Source organism: Podarcis cretensis (genome assembly GCF_951804945.1).
Source record: "Podarcis cretensis genome assembly, chromosome: 13".
NCBI classification, from domain to species: Eukaryota; Metazoa; Chordata; class Lepidosauria; order Squamata; family Lacertidae; genus Podarcis; species Podarcis cretensis.
Window position 1 is genome coordinate 46673541 of NC_137182.1, and position 14744 is coordinate 46688284.

Here is a 14744-nt window from a genome sequence, read left to right on the forward strand (position 1 = left end):
TGGAGGACAGGAGTGCCTGGCGTTCTCTGGTCCATGGGGTCACGAAGAGTCGGACACGACTAAACGACTAAACAACAACAACAACATAACTGCTTAAAATGATATCATAGTGCCTTGAATGTATGGTGTGAATATGGCCAATATCTTTGGGTAAACCTGGATGAAAGACGGAGGCGTGTAGAAATAGACGGGCATTTTTGGTATGGAAAAAGGGCTCCTCACTAGAATTTACAGAAACACAGGCAAGGATTTTGTGGCCCTTTTGGATATGCAGCAAATCTATGTGTCTCTTTAGCTGCCTCAGCAATACCCAGCACGCCCTAGACGTGGTTCCCCAGAAGGACAATGCCCCTTGCTTGGAAGAACAACTCAGCTCAGCAACTGCAGAGAAGCAGAGACTGCAGGAGGAGCTGGAGAAGGAAAGAGGTGAGGGGGCCAACGGGAGGCTGGCAGGGAAATGACTGAATAGGCAAAACACGTCCCCTTGCATCTCACACAGGTCACTAACAGTGAAGTTCGAAACAAGAGGTGGGGGACCGCAAGCCCAGGAAGCAGATGCGGCCCTCTGCACCTTTCTGTCTGGCCCTCAGGTCTTTGGTCAAGTTGGACTGCAGCCTATTGCAGAAATGTTGCCTCACTTGCCCCGTCCACTTTTGCCTCTGGTCCCACCCACCACTGGCATGTGGCCCCCAGAAGGCTGTCTGTGAGGGAATGTGGCCCTTGTTCTTGCTGCTGTTGTTTCGTTGGCTTTTATAAATACCTTCCCCCTGCTCAAAGCTCAGATGTGGACTGATAATTAGAACTGAGGGTAAAAATAATTGACAAGTTACAGGAAAGGAACGGTCAGGCCTATTGAGAACAGGTAGCAGGTGGCAACCTTGCAGTTCATCCCAAATCCTTGCTTTCCCCCCATAAGCTCTGAACGAGGAACTGAAGCAGGAAGTGAGCCAGCAGCTGCAGGAACGCCCACAGGAAGTCGGCTTCTTGCGGGAGAAGGCGGCCATCTTGGATAACCAGACTAGAGAGGAAGACTTTCCATCCAGTGTAGTAGTTGAGGTAGGCACTGGGTAAAAGCACACACTTAGCAACTGGACCTTAGATACCGGCATTGTACATACAAACACAGACATATATGCAGGTAGGCATCAATTTCCATTCTGACCTTTGTTTGTCACACGCAGCTCTGTTTCCATCCTGCTGCTGTTCAGCTTCCTACAAAGACTATGTTATTTCTCTCGCGGTTCATTATGTTACGATTACGTGATTCCACCCTGTTCGTTTCGATGCAAAGAAAGCCCAATGCAAATATGGCAGGAAAGTAATCTGTCATGTATTGCTTGCGAACTGAGAACAACAGCAGCGGTGAATACCAGTTGTGTTTGATGGATTGGTTTCCATTCAGGATATGGGATACATAAGCAAAACACTGGCAATTTCCATTCCCGTTTTTGTTTCTGTCAGAATTCTCCAGTATCCGCACGCACAAATTACCGGTATCATAAGCATTGCAAGTCTTCGGCTGCCGTTTCCTGGTCTTAATTAAACTGCAAGGAGTTCCAATCTGAACAGGCAGCTGAGCTCTTGCAAGGCTCATCTTGCTAGTGTTAATTTCCTGTGACATTTAGTTTAGAACATTTCGGGGGGCGGGGAGATAAAACACCTCTCCCTGCACAGATTGGCATTTTATGTAAAAATGACCCAATCCAAGGTAAAGCAGATACCAGCGGATTAAAATGCCGAAGCAATAGAGTGAGCAAGTTGTCAGTGATATAGATCAGCCCAGTTCCATGAAATGGATTTGCTTTTCCTCCATTTTCTGATTTGGCATGATAGTCACGCACGCACGCCGAGCCCCACACATTTCCTTCCATCTCTCTCCCCCGCTCCACTTTTTTTCATTGCAGCCCCTCTATGTGGAAGGTCTCGAGAGAGAGTCTGAGAAGGAAGAGATGTTTGCCCAACGGAGTCTAAAGCGAAGGCTCCACGAGACGGAGGCCGCCCACGCTGAGACCGTGCTGGAGCTAGAGAAGACCCGGGACATGCTCATCTTACAACACCGCATCAACCGGGACTACCAGGTGAAGCAAGGAGACTGAGCTGCCCACCTGGGAGATGGAACAAAGGGGGGGTCTTTTTGGAGAACTAGGTGTGTGTGCAGACAAGCATATTCCATATTCCATATTCACCAGGGTCAAGCTCAGTGAAAGCTAGTTCTGTGTGTTTGCATTGAGTTGAATGGGTACAGTGCTGATTGGCTAGCACCCGTAATGTCCTCAAGAAACTTCTCTCCACCCCACATCAGTGGAATAATTTTGCAACTTTTACATTTTTATTTAACGGGAAAGGAATTCAAAACAGCCCAAATGTGCAAGGGCACAATTCACAAAGCATCCAATGGAAAATGAGGAGATGCAACTTTTAGGTATAGAGAACTCCATTTTATTGGGCCTAACCTGTTCGAATATGGATACTTTCTGGGGACATAGCCAATTTCAGTCTTTAACAAATGTATCAATAGAATTCCTTTGCTTACATTGGTGCCTTCACACATTTTCTGCAGAAACACAAGCCTTAGTAGGGCCAGGCAAGCAAAGCAGTTTTGCTACCTTATTCCCACCCGCCCAGGAATGCTCCCCTGCCTTTCAACAGCTGCATGGCAGACAGAAATTCTGGATCTGATTCTTGCATGATTTGTGTAGCTGTAAGAGAGCATTTGCGCACGATGCAGGGTATTTTGTGAATCAGGGATGCACTTTGCCAAGCAGGAGGCTGAAGGAAGGCAGACATCCCTCACTAAAGCCATTTCAAAATGTCCTCCTGTGAGTTTGCTTTCAGGGGTGGTTATATTGTTTTGTTACATTGCACTGTATTCTGTTATAGCTTCTCAGTTTTGTTCATTTGGTACATGTGTTTCATTGGCTGTTTTTTAAACCACTCAAGGGACTAAGTGGTATATAAATAAATAACCTAAAGCAGCTGCAGCTGGAGGAGCAGGGAAACGAGAGTCCTCCTCATCTCTCTCCCGGCTGAGTCTTGAGGTTGACTGTAGGTACCATACTCTCTTTGGCGGGCATGCCTTGGTTCCAGGCAGAGCTGGACGGGGTGCTGCTGCAGACGGCAAGAGAGAAGCAGGAGCACGAGGAGAAGGAACAGCAGATGGCCCGCCTTCTGGACCTGCGTGGGGCCCGCATCCGCCAACTTGAAGGTAGGCATGTGGACGGGCATACCTCCTCTCCATGCAGTCTCTAGCTCCCTATCCACACCATAAATTGAAAGCACTCTTTAGATCTGCATAAGGTGGAACATGTGCAGAGGAAGGCGAACAAGATGATCAAGGGTCTGGGAAGGAAGCCTTATGAAGGCAGTTGGGTATGTTCAGCCTGGAGAAGAGAAGGCTGGGGGTTGATACGAGAGGCACCTTCGAATACCTGCTGCAGAAGAGGGAGCAAGCTTGTTTTCTGCTGCTCCGGAGTGTAGGAATCCAACCAATGGGTTCAAATTACAAGGAGATTCCAACTAAAAATTCGGAAGAGCTGTTCACCGGTGGAGCGGACTCCCTCGGGAGGTGGTGGACATTCAGTGGAGGTCGGACGGTCCTCTGTCAGGGATGCTTGAGTTGAGATTCCTGCATTGCTGTCAGGAACTGTGCTGAAGAGAGCTGCACTGAGGAGGAATGGTGGGAGCCTCCCCCTGCTCCTGCTCCAGATCCTGAATTTTCCCAGGAGCAGGAGGACAGTATAGATTTGGAAAAGCGGTTTGCAGAGGGACATAGTTCAGAAGGCAGAAGCTGGGAAATACTGGATGGGGAGCAGCTAGGAGAAGAGAGACTGGAAGAGAGAGGGTTAACAGATTCACATTCTCTGGACAGCATTCACCTCCCCTCTCCAAAGTCACGGAGAGCTCAGAAAGTGGCAGCACAGAAAGCACAGAGGGTACAAGCTCAGATTAATAGGGACAGAAGGGGGTGGAAACCTTAACTGGGAGCACCGCCATTCTAGGAGATGTGTTCATTGTTCTCTTGCTGTGATTATTAAAGTTTCTAACTGGTAAGAAGACTCCTATTACTTTGTTCTGCTTATCTACTGCTGGGGGGAGGAAGCCAATTCCCTGAAGCTTGACAATTGCAGGGGGTTGGCCTAGATGACCCTCGGGGTCCCTTCCGATTCTGTGAACAGGTCTTTGTGGCTCTGCCTTGTTTCCCCACCCTCCCACCCCACTCCAGCGCAGCTGAAGGACGTGGCCTACGGAACGAGGGCAGCCCCGTTTCCTCCTAGAGAGGGTGACCCATCCGTGGAAGCAGTCCCTGACCAGACCCCACAGCTGCGGCGCGGGGAGAACCTCTTTGAGCTGCACATCTCGGGCGCGGTGCTGTCAGCCGAGGCGCTGCGTCTGCTGGGGGACCCGGAGCCCCTCACCTTTTGCACGTACTCCTTCTACGACTTTGAGACCCACTGCACGCCGGTGGTGTGTGGCTCCCGCGCCCGCTACGGCTTCACCTCTCAGTACGTGGTGCAGGCCGAGCCACTTTTCCTGCAGTACCTGCAAGGGGCCACATCCCGCCTCGACCTCCACCTTGCCTCGGCCGTCGAACACGCCACCCTGGCCTCCTGCTGGCTGCGCTTTGGCGAGGTGCTGGGCAGCGGGGAGAAGGTCCACGCCACAGCGGTGCTCCGTGGTAAGGATTGCGCCGCTCCTACTGTGGCAGACGTTTTGGAGTCGGAAAAGACTCAAAAAAAGGGCAACCAAAATGATAAAGGGCATAAGAGCCTGCCAGATCAGCCCTGTGGCCCATATGTATAGTCTGGCACCGTGTTCTCAGTGTGGCCACCAAGATGCCCATGGGAAACCTACAAACAGGATTTGAGCATGAAAGCAATTGCCCCCTGTGGGAATGTTCTGGGAGGCAGGAGACAATATATTGTTTATTAATATCCTTCCTAACTTGCGCTAGCAAGTTCTATAACTTACCAAAGTTTTACATTCCCCTTTTTAAATGCACAGCAGATAACTAGTTGCAGGCTTGTTTAAGCCTCTTAATATTAGCTTTCTGGTAAGTTCCCTTATATCCCCCTTAAAAGAATAAACACGCCACAATCTTGCTTAAAGTATATAAAAGAAGCTTACAGTGGTACCTCGGGTTACATACGCTTCAGGTTACAGACTCTGCTAACCCAGAAATAGTACCTCGGGTTAAGAACTTTGCTTCAGGATGAGAACAGAAATCGTGCTCCGGTGGCACAGCAGCAGCGGAAGGCCCCTTTAACTAAAGTGGTGCTTCAGGTTAAGAACAGTTTCAAGTTAAGAACGGACCTCCGGAACGAATTAAGTACGTAACCAGAAGTACCACTGTACTCACATCATCAGTTCACAGTTGGATCCTTGAAGGCAGACTTAGTTACAAAATATATACATGTGGATCTACCCCATATGGGGGGTGTTAATCCCAGTGACTGCAGACTGGCAGTCACTGCAGTTCACACAACAAAAGGAAGATGGAAGAGAAGGAAGTAGGGGGGAGCCTTGTGCTTTTGTTACCTGCACAGGTAAGGTCATGCTCACCTCTAGTCACATGCAAGAGGATCTATGTCCCAGGCCAGGAGGGAACACGAAGTTCCAACTGGCTGGACCAAACATCCCCTTGCATGTCCACTCTAGGAAAACAAGGAATGTTGTATTTGACTGCTACCTATGTATCACATCCCATAGTTTCCAGCAACTGGTACAGTGGTACCTCAGTTTTCAAAGGTAATCCATTCTGGAAGACCATTCAATTTCCAAAACATTTGGAAACCAAGGTACAAAGGGTGGCCTGCAAATTCAATAGAGAAAATTGGGGGGAAAAACTCAGCGGAAGCCGTTCGACTTCTGAGGCGCATTCAAAAATGGAAGCATTTACTTCCGGGTTTTCTGTGTTCGAAAACCAAAACGATCAACTTCCGAGACTTTCAGACTGTGGCAGCAAAGCCCTCTCCTCCATGAATTGGTCTAATAATTTGAATAAAGGGATGGAGTGATTCCCCTCTAAGGAAAAGTTGCAGCATTTGGGGGGGGGGGTTAGTTCAGAGACAAAGCAAGCAAGAGGTGGCATGATAGAATTTTATAAAATTGTGCATGGCATGGGTTAAGTGGATAGAGAAAAGTACCACCACCACCCCCCGGCCATAGGCCATAACGCTAGCACTTCTGCAATGAAGCTGAATATTGGAAGATTCAGGACACATAAATTAGCGTACTTTTTCTCGCAGCACAAAGTTAAACGATGGAACAGAATGCAATGATGGCCACCAATTCATAGAGGATGAGGCTATCAGCAGCTATGGCTCTATTGTCGGACTTTGACAGCACACATCCCTCTCTTGTTTTCCAAAGCAGGTTATGTTCTTACAGAACAGGGATGGAGAATCTCCTTCCCTACATCACTTAATCATCATGCTTGAGCAGCTGGTAGTCGTGGCCGAGTGGTTAAGGCGATGGACTAGAAATCCATTGGGGTCTCCCCGCGCAGGTTCGAATCCTGCCGACTACGTAATCGTGCTTTTGCTTCCGAACGAGGGAGAGTGGCTCTTGGCCTTGAATCCTGCTTCATGGTTTCCCCACATGTTCGGGGCAGCCACTGTGAGATCAGGAGGCTGGGCTAGATGGGTTTGATCCAGGAGGCTGCTCTTAATTTCTTGGGATGTGGGGAGTCTGTTAGGGCTGGGGGCCACAGACCCCTGCTCCCTCCCTACCCAACTCCGGCAAGCTTCTGGAGGAGGGACTGACGCCTCTCTTTTGTTATTCCCCCAATCCTTACCGCAATCTCCTGCCCACACCCTGGCACCACATAACTCCAGGTTCCAACGGCGAAGATTTCGGCATCCTGGAATATTGGGCGAGGCTTCGCTTCCCAATGGAGCAGATCCTAAGGCTCCACCGTCAGCGAACCAAAGCCTTGGGCTACCTGTCTGCGGGTGTCCAGCACGCCATGGTGGCCCATCAGGGCTGGAGGCAGGGAGAGGAGAAGGTGAGGACAGCAGAGCGGTGGGAGCTGGTGTGTACATTGCCAAAAAGCTCCAGTGTTCTAGTCCTCATGAGGATGGGCGAAACAGCAATTATGTAAATATTAATCTGAGAGGAGAGGTGATAACCATCTTTAAATATCAGGTTTATTTTCTTCTACCCATCACTGAACAGCACCTTAAGCTTTGGAAAGGGGACTAAGGAAGCCATTTTAATGAACTTGTTACCAGTTCTTTGCAAGAATCCCAGGCCAAACCGAAGATCAAGGGTCTGGAAACCAAGCTTCATGAGGAATGGTTGAGGGAACTGGGCATGTTTAGCCTGGAAAATAGGAGATTGAGAGGGGATATGGTAGCCATCTTCAAGTACCTCGCAGAGAGGATGGAGTGAGCTTGCTTTCTCCTGCCCTGGAGGGTAGGACTCAAACCAATGGCTTCAAGTTACAAGAAAGGAGATTCCGACTAAACATCAGGAAGAACTTTCTGACAGTAAGAGTTGTTTGACAGTGGAACAGACTCCCTGGGGAGGTTGTGGACTCTCCTTCCTTCGAGGTTTTTAAGCAGAGGCTGGATGGCCGTCTGTCAGTGGCGTAGCGTGGGGGGTGCAGGGGGGGCTGGCTGCAACATCTGGGGGGGGCGCGCTCACCGCCTCCGGAGTCGCCGAAGAGCCTCGGGCGCAGGCTGTAGCAGAGCCCCATGTCTCGCGGAACCGATGAGCCGTGCGCGCGTCTGGGCTGAAGGCGTCCGGCAGGCAGCGGCTCTCAGCGCTCGCCGCGGTCCCCGCGCGTCAGGGCCACGGAGGGCGCACCAGGCAGCCCCTCCTCACAGCCCCGCCACCGCCGCTGCTGCTGCAGCTGCTGGGCCATGTTGCATTTTCCTCGCCTCTCTGCCCTCCTCCTCCTCCGGGCAAGCGGCGTCGTTTGGGCAGCAGCGCCAGCAGCAACTCGCCTCAGATCACCTGACACGGACCCGCCACCGCCGCCGTGGCTACCTTACTGTAAATACCCCAGCCCAGGCAGCAGCAAGAAGAAGCTGGCAGCGGCGGCAGGTTAGGGGTTAGGGGGCGCAAATTACTTGCCTTGGCCCCGGGTGCTGACAACCCACGCTACGCCGCTGCCGTCTGTTACAGATGCTTTAGTTGAGATTCCTGCATTGCAAGAAGTTGGACTGGATGACCCACCTCTACAATTCTGTGATTGTAATATCTGTTCCTCCATCCTCACCAAAGGCTCAAGGTGGGTAGGGACACTGAAGAAATGAACCACAATAAGTAGATCCAAACGCATTGTGGGAGTCATCTGAAGAGCCCCAGACTCCCTACGTTGCTTTTTCACTCTTCCATCACCACCCTGAAACCTGAAGGAGCATTGCCACCCCCATCGTTCTGCCCGGACACTGAGGTCCAGCACCGAGGGCCTTCTGGCGGTTCCTTCCATGCGAGAAGTAAGGTTGCAGGGAACCAGGCAGAGGGCCTTCTTGGTGGTGGCGCCCGCCCTGTGGAACACCCTCCCATCAGATATCAAGGAACTGAACAGCTATCTGACTTTTAGAAGACTCCTGAAGGCAGTCCTGTATCGGGAAATTGATGATGTCTGGTGTTTTATCGTGTTTTTAATATTCTGTTGGGAACTGCCCAGAATGGCTGGGGACAACCCAGCCAGATGGGTGGGGTATGTATGTATGTATGTATGCATGTATGTATAAATTATATAATAATAATAATAATAATAATAATAATTACCCTGTCCTCTTTTTCCCCTGTAGCAGGCCCTGGGAGCAGGCTGGAACGAGGTTTGTGTGCAGATCGAAAGCTGCTCCAGCTTGCGCAGTCGCTGGTTGGGCTCTCAGCCCAGCCCCTACGCCATGTACCGCTTCTTCACCTTCCCGGACCACGACACCATCACCATCCCTTCAAGCAACAACCCCCACTTTGGGGACGCCCAGAACTTTGCTCTGCGCATCACGCCTGAGCTGCACCATTACTTGCTCCGGGACAGCCTGCAGGTTTATGTGTTTGACGACGAAGACGAGGAGGCAGGCAGCTACCTGGGAAAGGCCCAGATCCCACTGGTGCCCCTGGCACAAGGGCGCAGCGTCGCAGGTGAGATGGGCATATCTCGGGGTGGAGGGATTTATCTCGGGCTGCAGGCGCTCAATACATTTAAGGCGTGTTTCAAGCATGTGACTTCCTCCCAAAGAAGCCTGGAAACTGTAGTTTTCCCCTCACAGAGCTGCAATCCCTAACACCCTTAGCAAACTGCAGTTCACATGATTCTTTGGGGGAAAGCTGTGCGCTTTAAATGAACTTTCTGTGTATGATGCGGATGCAGCCACAGTTTCTCATTTCACATAAATATTATATAAATAAATAAATAAAAGTGGGGCTCAACTCATACTTTTGAAAAGATTTTATTTATGCTTTTCAAGTTTATACATTTCATTAGCTTTACAATCAATTTAACACTTCAAAATTTGACTTCCCCCTCTTTTTGCAGTTCCTTAATTATTATTTTTTTAAAAAAATATCTTCTGCATATCCAAATTCATTTAACTTGCTCATTTAATTATCTACTGTAAATATATACACTTTTGAAACTGCAGGTTATTACAATAATCCTGCTAATGTTGTTATCTGTTTACATTTTTGCAAGGAATTCCCCCCGATATAATGCATTTCTGTATGTCATTTTCACTACGATGAGCATCTTTCTACACATTTTTTTTTGGGCTGCTGTAGTGGTTTTAGTGTGTTGAATTAGGACCTGGAAGACCTGTGTTCAAATCTACACTCAGCCATGAAGCTCATTGTGTGACTTCAGCCAGTCTATCTCTCAGCCTAATCGACCTCACAGGGTTGTTGGGAGGATAAAACAAGGAGGAAGGGAAATCATGTATGCCACCCTCAGCTCCTTAGAGGAAAGGTGGGAGGGGTTTTTCAGTAGGTAAATAAATAAATCGGCTGCCTTATTGTGGAAACTGCACATTTTTAAGTCATCGGTATCAAACCTGGGTTGCATCATTCAGTGTGACAAAATCATTTCAGCTGAGACCCAAACACAAACCACCTGTGTCGACTCTTCCTCCCTCCTGCAGGAGATTTTGTCCTTATGGATCCAGCAGGGAAACCCAATGGCTCCATCTGCCTACGTCTGGAGTGGAAGCTCCTTTACATGCCCCCAGAGGACTTCCGCCATCAGGTGTCTGCCGACTGGGAGCAACAGCGGCGGTCTTTAGAGCTGCAGATCGAGGAAGAGAAAGCCGAGCTGCGAAGCCGGGTATGTAAAGTTAGCGTCAAGGTGGCAGAAATGACCGGCAGAATCCGCGACCAAGAGAAAGAGACTGTGGAAGAAGATTGGAAGAAGTTTAAGATATATCTTAAGAGTTACTATAAAATTGAGGAGTGCTAAAATGCTGAGGGAAAGGAAGACGTAGAATTGCAGCGGTAAATTGTGTTTAATTTAGGGTGAAATTGAAAAGGAGAATGAATTTATATTTAATTGGCTAAGAAGGGTTGCTGAATAACTGTTTAAAATAAAGGATGCAAAAAGGGGAAGGTATGGGGAAGTCCGGGAAAAGAGGTTTATGGAAATAAGGTAAAGAAAATATGATTTTTTTTTGTGTTTGTTTTTATGTTGTTTTTGTGTTTGTTAAAAATTTGGAAATTAATAAAAAAATTTATTAAAAAAAAAAATAAAGTTAGCGTCAAGGGGCGGACTTGGCTGTCGCAGAGCAAGCGGGCCAGTAAACCACACAGTCCAAAGATGGAGTTACCTCTCGATTAGCAAAAACCCGGTCTCCACCATCTTGGCTGAATGTCAGACCTAGTGAGATCAGCTGAGGACATTAAAGGTCCCCACCTCCCCACAGCTGTCTATGTCTCCTCCACCCTAGGGCTTTTCCTGTCTAAAGTCCGTTTTGGAGGCCTAATCCAGCCCCCCGGCTGATTTAACATATTTTGTTGCATTGTGCAAAATATGAGCAAGCCAGGGCTGAATTGATACTAGACCTTGCTGGTACCTTTCCCGGGAAAATCAGAGGCTCATTATGTCAGGTTTCTATTGGAAGACCGGACAAATGCTAGAACGTTAGCAGTGGCAAAGTTTTTATCGGTGGTTGCAAGAACAAATGATCCCTATATTCTGAACAAAATGCTTGTTTAACCTGGAGGTAGGCTGTATGAATTGTGTATTGCTTTGTAATGACCCTGTGGCAGTTTATTTATTGGGGTCAAATCTCAACAACTTTGGCCGGCCCTCACGCATGTTCACTTCATCAAATCTGGCCCTCTTTGAAAAAAGTTTGGGCACCCCTGTCCTAAGCAATCGGAGACTGTGTCTGTATGCAGCCAGTCTCTCCTCTGCTCTCTTCATGCCTCTCCTGGTTCTAGGAAATTGGGGAAGGGGAGCTTGTTGCAGAAGGAGGGGGAGACACCCATGCCTCTTCACCAGCCAGGCTCATCTCTGCCTCTTGGCCTCCCTCTTCCCCTGCTTCAGCTTTTGCCTCTGATTTTGAACTCCCACTCTCCCCAGGACTCACTAAGCCCTGTTATCTCTTCAGCTTCTGCCACTTCTTCCCAGCTTTTTCCCTTTGACCACTCTTGGTCGTCCTACCACCAATCCACTGGGTCTGAGCCGTCTTCCCTTGGGGGTTCATCAGCTGGTTCCTCCCAGCGTTCCTCTGCATCCGACTACGGCAGCTAATGATAGGTGGACCCAACTACAGTGGTACATCGGGTTACATACGCTTCAGGTTACAGACTCCGCTAACCCAGAAATATTACCTCAGGTTAAGAACTTTGCTTCAGGATGAGAACAGAAATCGCATGGCAGCGGCGCAATGGCAGCGGGAGGCCCTATTAGCTAAAGTGGTGCTTCAGGTTAAGAACAGTTTCAGGTTAAGAACGGACCTCTGGAACGAATTAAGTACTTAATCCGAGGTACCTCTGTACTTCTAATTTTGTCCTCACCTGCCTCCCTGCTGAGTTCCACAAGGGCAACGCTGAGACTAAGGAAGAGCAGGCTTTATAGCCAGGGCCATAAATAGCTGGTTATAAGGCAGGCAGAGGGATCTGGCTGAGGGCAGACTAAGGTTGATGGGCCAGCACCCTAATGGATAAGATTCTGCTGCTTAAGGATCTTTGTAGCAGTCTCACCCTGGTTGGGCCATAAGTATTCATCTGCAGGCATAGGCAAACTCCGGCCCTCCAGATGTTTGGGACTACAATTCCCATCATCCCTGACCACTGCTCCTGTTAGCTAGAGATGATGGGAATTGTAGTCCCAAACATCTGAAGGGCCTGAGTTTGCCTATGACTGATACAGCAAGGAATAGGCTGTGTCAAGGCTTGAGGCTGCACCAGCCAAGTGGAAATACCCTTAGAATCTCAGTTCCTTTTAACAAAACAAACTTATGAAAAGGCTTCCCGCTGTCCTCTCTACTTCTGCCATTCAGGCTTTGCATGTCATTTATCATGTCAGGATGGCCGAGCGGTCTAAGGCGCTGCATTCAAGCCGCAGTCTCCTCTGGAGGCGTGGGTTTGAATCCCACTCCTGGCAAATAGTTGTTTGTTTTCAAATTTTCCACACATACAAGAAGAAAGGAAAAACATCAGAAATAAAAGATGAGCTTATCTAACATTGTATATTCTTAGACTGGCATAATGATTACAGTGTACATAATAAAATTGTTGTGAAATCTAAGATAACTATATAAATACAAATATGTAAATATGATAACGTTACCAAGCATAAACGAAAAAAGATAGGGAGAGAGAGAAAAGATGAAAGGAAAAAAGAGAAAGAGAAAAGAAAGGAAAAAAGAAAACAGCAAAACCAAAAAACTATTAAAAAATAAGAGAGCTAGAAATCTACCGGGGTCTCGTCTCCCTGCACAGGCCTGCAGCTCAGTGGCAGAGCCCTCGGTATTTGGAAAAGACTCCCAAAGCATATGTCTTCACTGCCAAGCCAAAAAATAAAGTGGAACATAAAACAGTGGCATGAAAAGTTACAGGGTTTCCCTGCAGGAACCTACAGGGCATGCACTGATTGGAAACGAAGCAGTACGTCCACCTTGAACTGTTTGCAGATAGGAACAGTACTTTTGAATGGAAACCTGATCACCATCATGCGCAGAAATAATGCACAATGAAAAGGATGCCTGGAGAGGACCACGGACTGGCAGTGACTCTCCAGAGCTTCAAACAAAACCTTTTCATAGCCCTAATTGCTGGGGATTACAGCTGGCGACACCCATCTCCTGCCAACAGTGTTTTGGTTTTTTAAAAATTAAATAAAACCCTGCAAGATGAGTGCTGGGAAAACTCTGTACTCGTTGGCACTATACATTTAAAGCCCTCTTTTGCCACTTTCAATGCTCCTGGCTTCCCTCAAAGGAATCTGGAAGCTGTAGTTTAAGGGTGCCGATAGATGTTGGGACACCCCCACCACCAGTCCCCTCACAGAGCTGCAATACCAATAGTCGTTTAACAGTCAAACCTGCTCCCTTTCCTGCAACCTCAAAATCTACCACCTGAGTGGATCCATTGCACTTCCTTCCCTAATGGTAGGGCCTGCCCTGGCAGTGGAGAGAGAACGCCAAGCTGACCACTGGCTTCTCTCTCTTTTTTTAACAAAAAAACCCCCAGACAATAATTACAGATCTCTTGTGTGTCGTTGTTGCAGTAGATGAGTGGAAAGGAGCAGTAAGCGTTAAAATCAGACAAACATTTTAAGTAAAACAACTTTCTGATACGGCCCCTCCACAAAACCCAGGATGGGCAGTTGGAGAACATGAACTCTTCGAGATAACTATTTATGAAAGTTAAGACTGGAAACCAGAGGGTGCCAAATGACTTAGTTATAGGCTGGTCCCTCACTTACTTCTGGCTTCTCTTATGCCCGTTCAGGTCTCCCGAGAAAGTGGTAGTGAGCGTCTGCCTTCCAGTCTCCAAAGGAAAAAGCCACGTCTCTGTACGTCCGAGGCGGAGAAACGCATTCGGAAACATGCCAGGACAGAAAATAGAGCCATCCAGCAGGTGAGAGATGAAGACTTTGGCCCCGAGTACACTATACATTTAAAGCACTCTTATACCACTTCAAACAGCCATGGCTTTCTTCCAAAGGATTCTGGGAGCTGTTGTTTGCTAAAGGTACTGAAAATTCTTGTTGTTGTTTAGTCGTTTAGTCGTGTCCAACTCTTCGTGACCCCATGGACCAGAGCATGCCAGGCACTCCTGTCTTCCACTGCCTCCCGTAGTTTGGTCAGACTCATGCTGGTAGCTTCGAGAACACTGTCGAACCACCTCATCCTCTGTCATCCCCTTCTCCTTGTGCCCTCCATCTTTCCCAACATCAGGGTCTTTTCCAGGAAGTCTTCTCTTCTCGTGAGGTGGTCAAAGTATTGGAGCCTCAGCTTCACAATCTGTTCTTCCAGTGAGCACTCAGGGCTGATTTCCTTAAGAATGGATGCATTTGATCTTCTTGCAGTCCATGGGACTCTCAAGCGTCTCCTCCAGCACCATAATTCAAAAGCATCAATTCTTCAGCGATCAGCCTTCTTTATGGTCCAGCTCTCACTTCCATACATCACTACTGGGAAAACCATAGCTTTAACTATACGGACCTTTGTCGGCAATGTGATGTCTCTGCTTTTTAAGATGCTGTCTAGGTTTGTCATCACTTTTCTCCCAAGAGGCAGGTGTCGTTTAATTTTGTGACTGCTGTCACCATCTGCAGTGATCATGGAGCC

The 14744-nt window shown here is 48.3% G+C and overlaps 1 protein-coding gene across 2 annotated transcripts in view; it reads left to right on the forward strand.

Annotated features, from left to right (window-relative positions):
* RPGRIP1 (RPGR interacting protein 1) overlaps positions 1 to 14744 on the forward strand; it is a 44704-nt gene that overhangs the window by 23678 nt on the left and 6282 nt on the right. For both annotated transcript variants that reach the window (XM_079951522.1, XM_079951523.1), the window contains 9 exons: positions 296 to 426; positions 917 to 1056; positions 1905 to 2078; positions 3088 to 3205; positions 4223 to 4675; positions 6834 to 7003; positions 8766 to 9099; positions 10092 to 10273; positions 13903 to 14031. In XM_079951522.1, the coding sequence (XP_079807648.1) occupies positions 296 to 426; positions 917 to 1056; positions 1905 to 2078; positions 3088 to 3205; positions 4223 to 4675; positions 6834 to 7003; positions 8766 to 9099; positions 10092 to 10273; positions 13903 to 14031 (1831 nt within the window). The remainder of the gene's footprint in view (positions 1 to 295; positions 427 to 916; positions 1057 to 1904; positions 2079 to 3087; positions 3206 to 4222; positions 4676 to 6833; positions 7004 to 8765; positions 9100 to 10091; positions 10274 to 13902; positions 14032 to 14744) is intronic.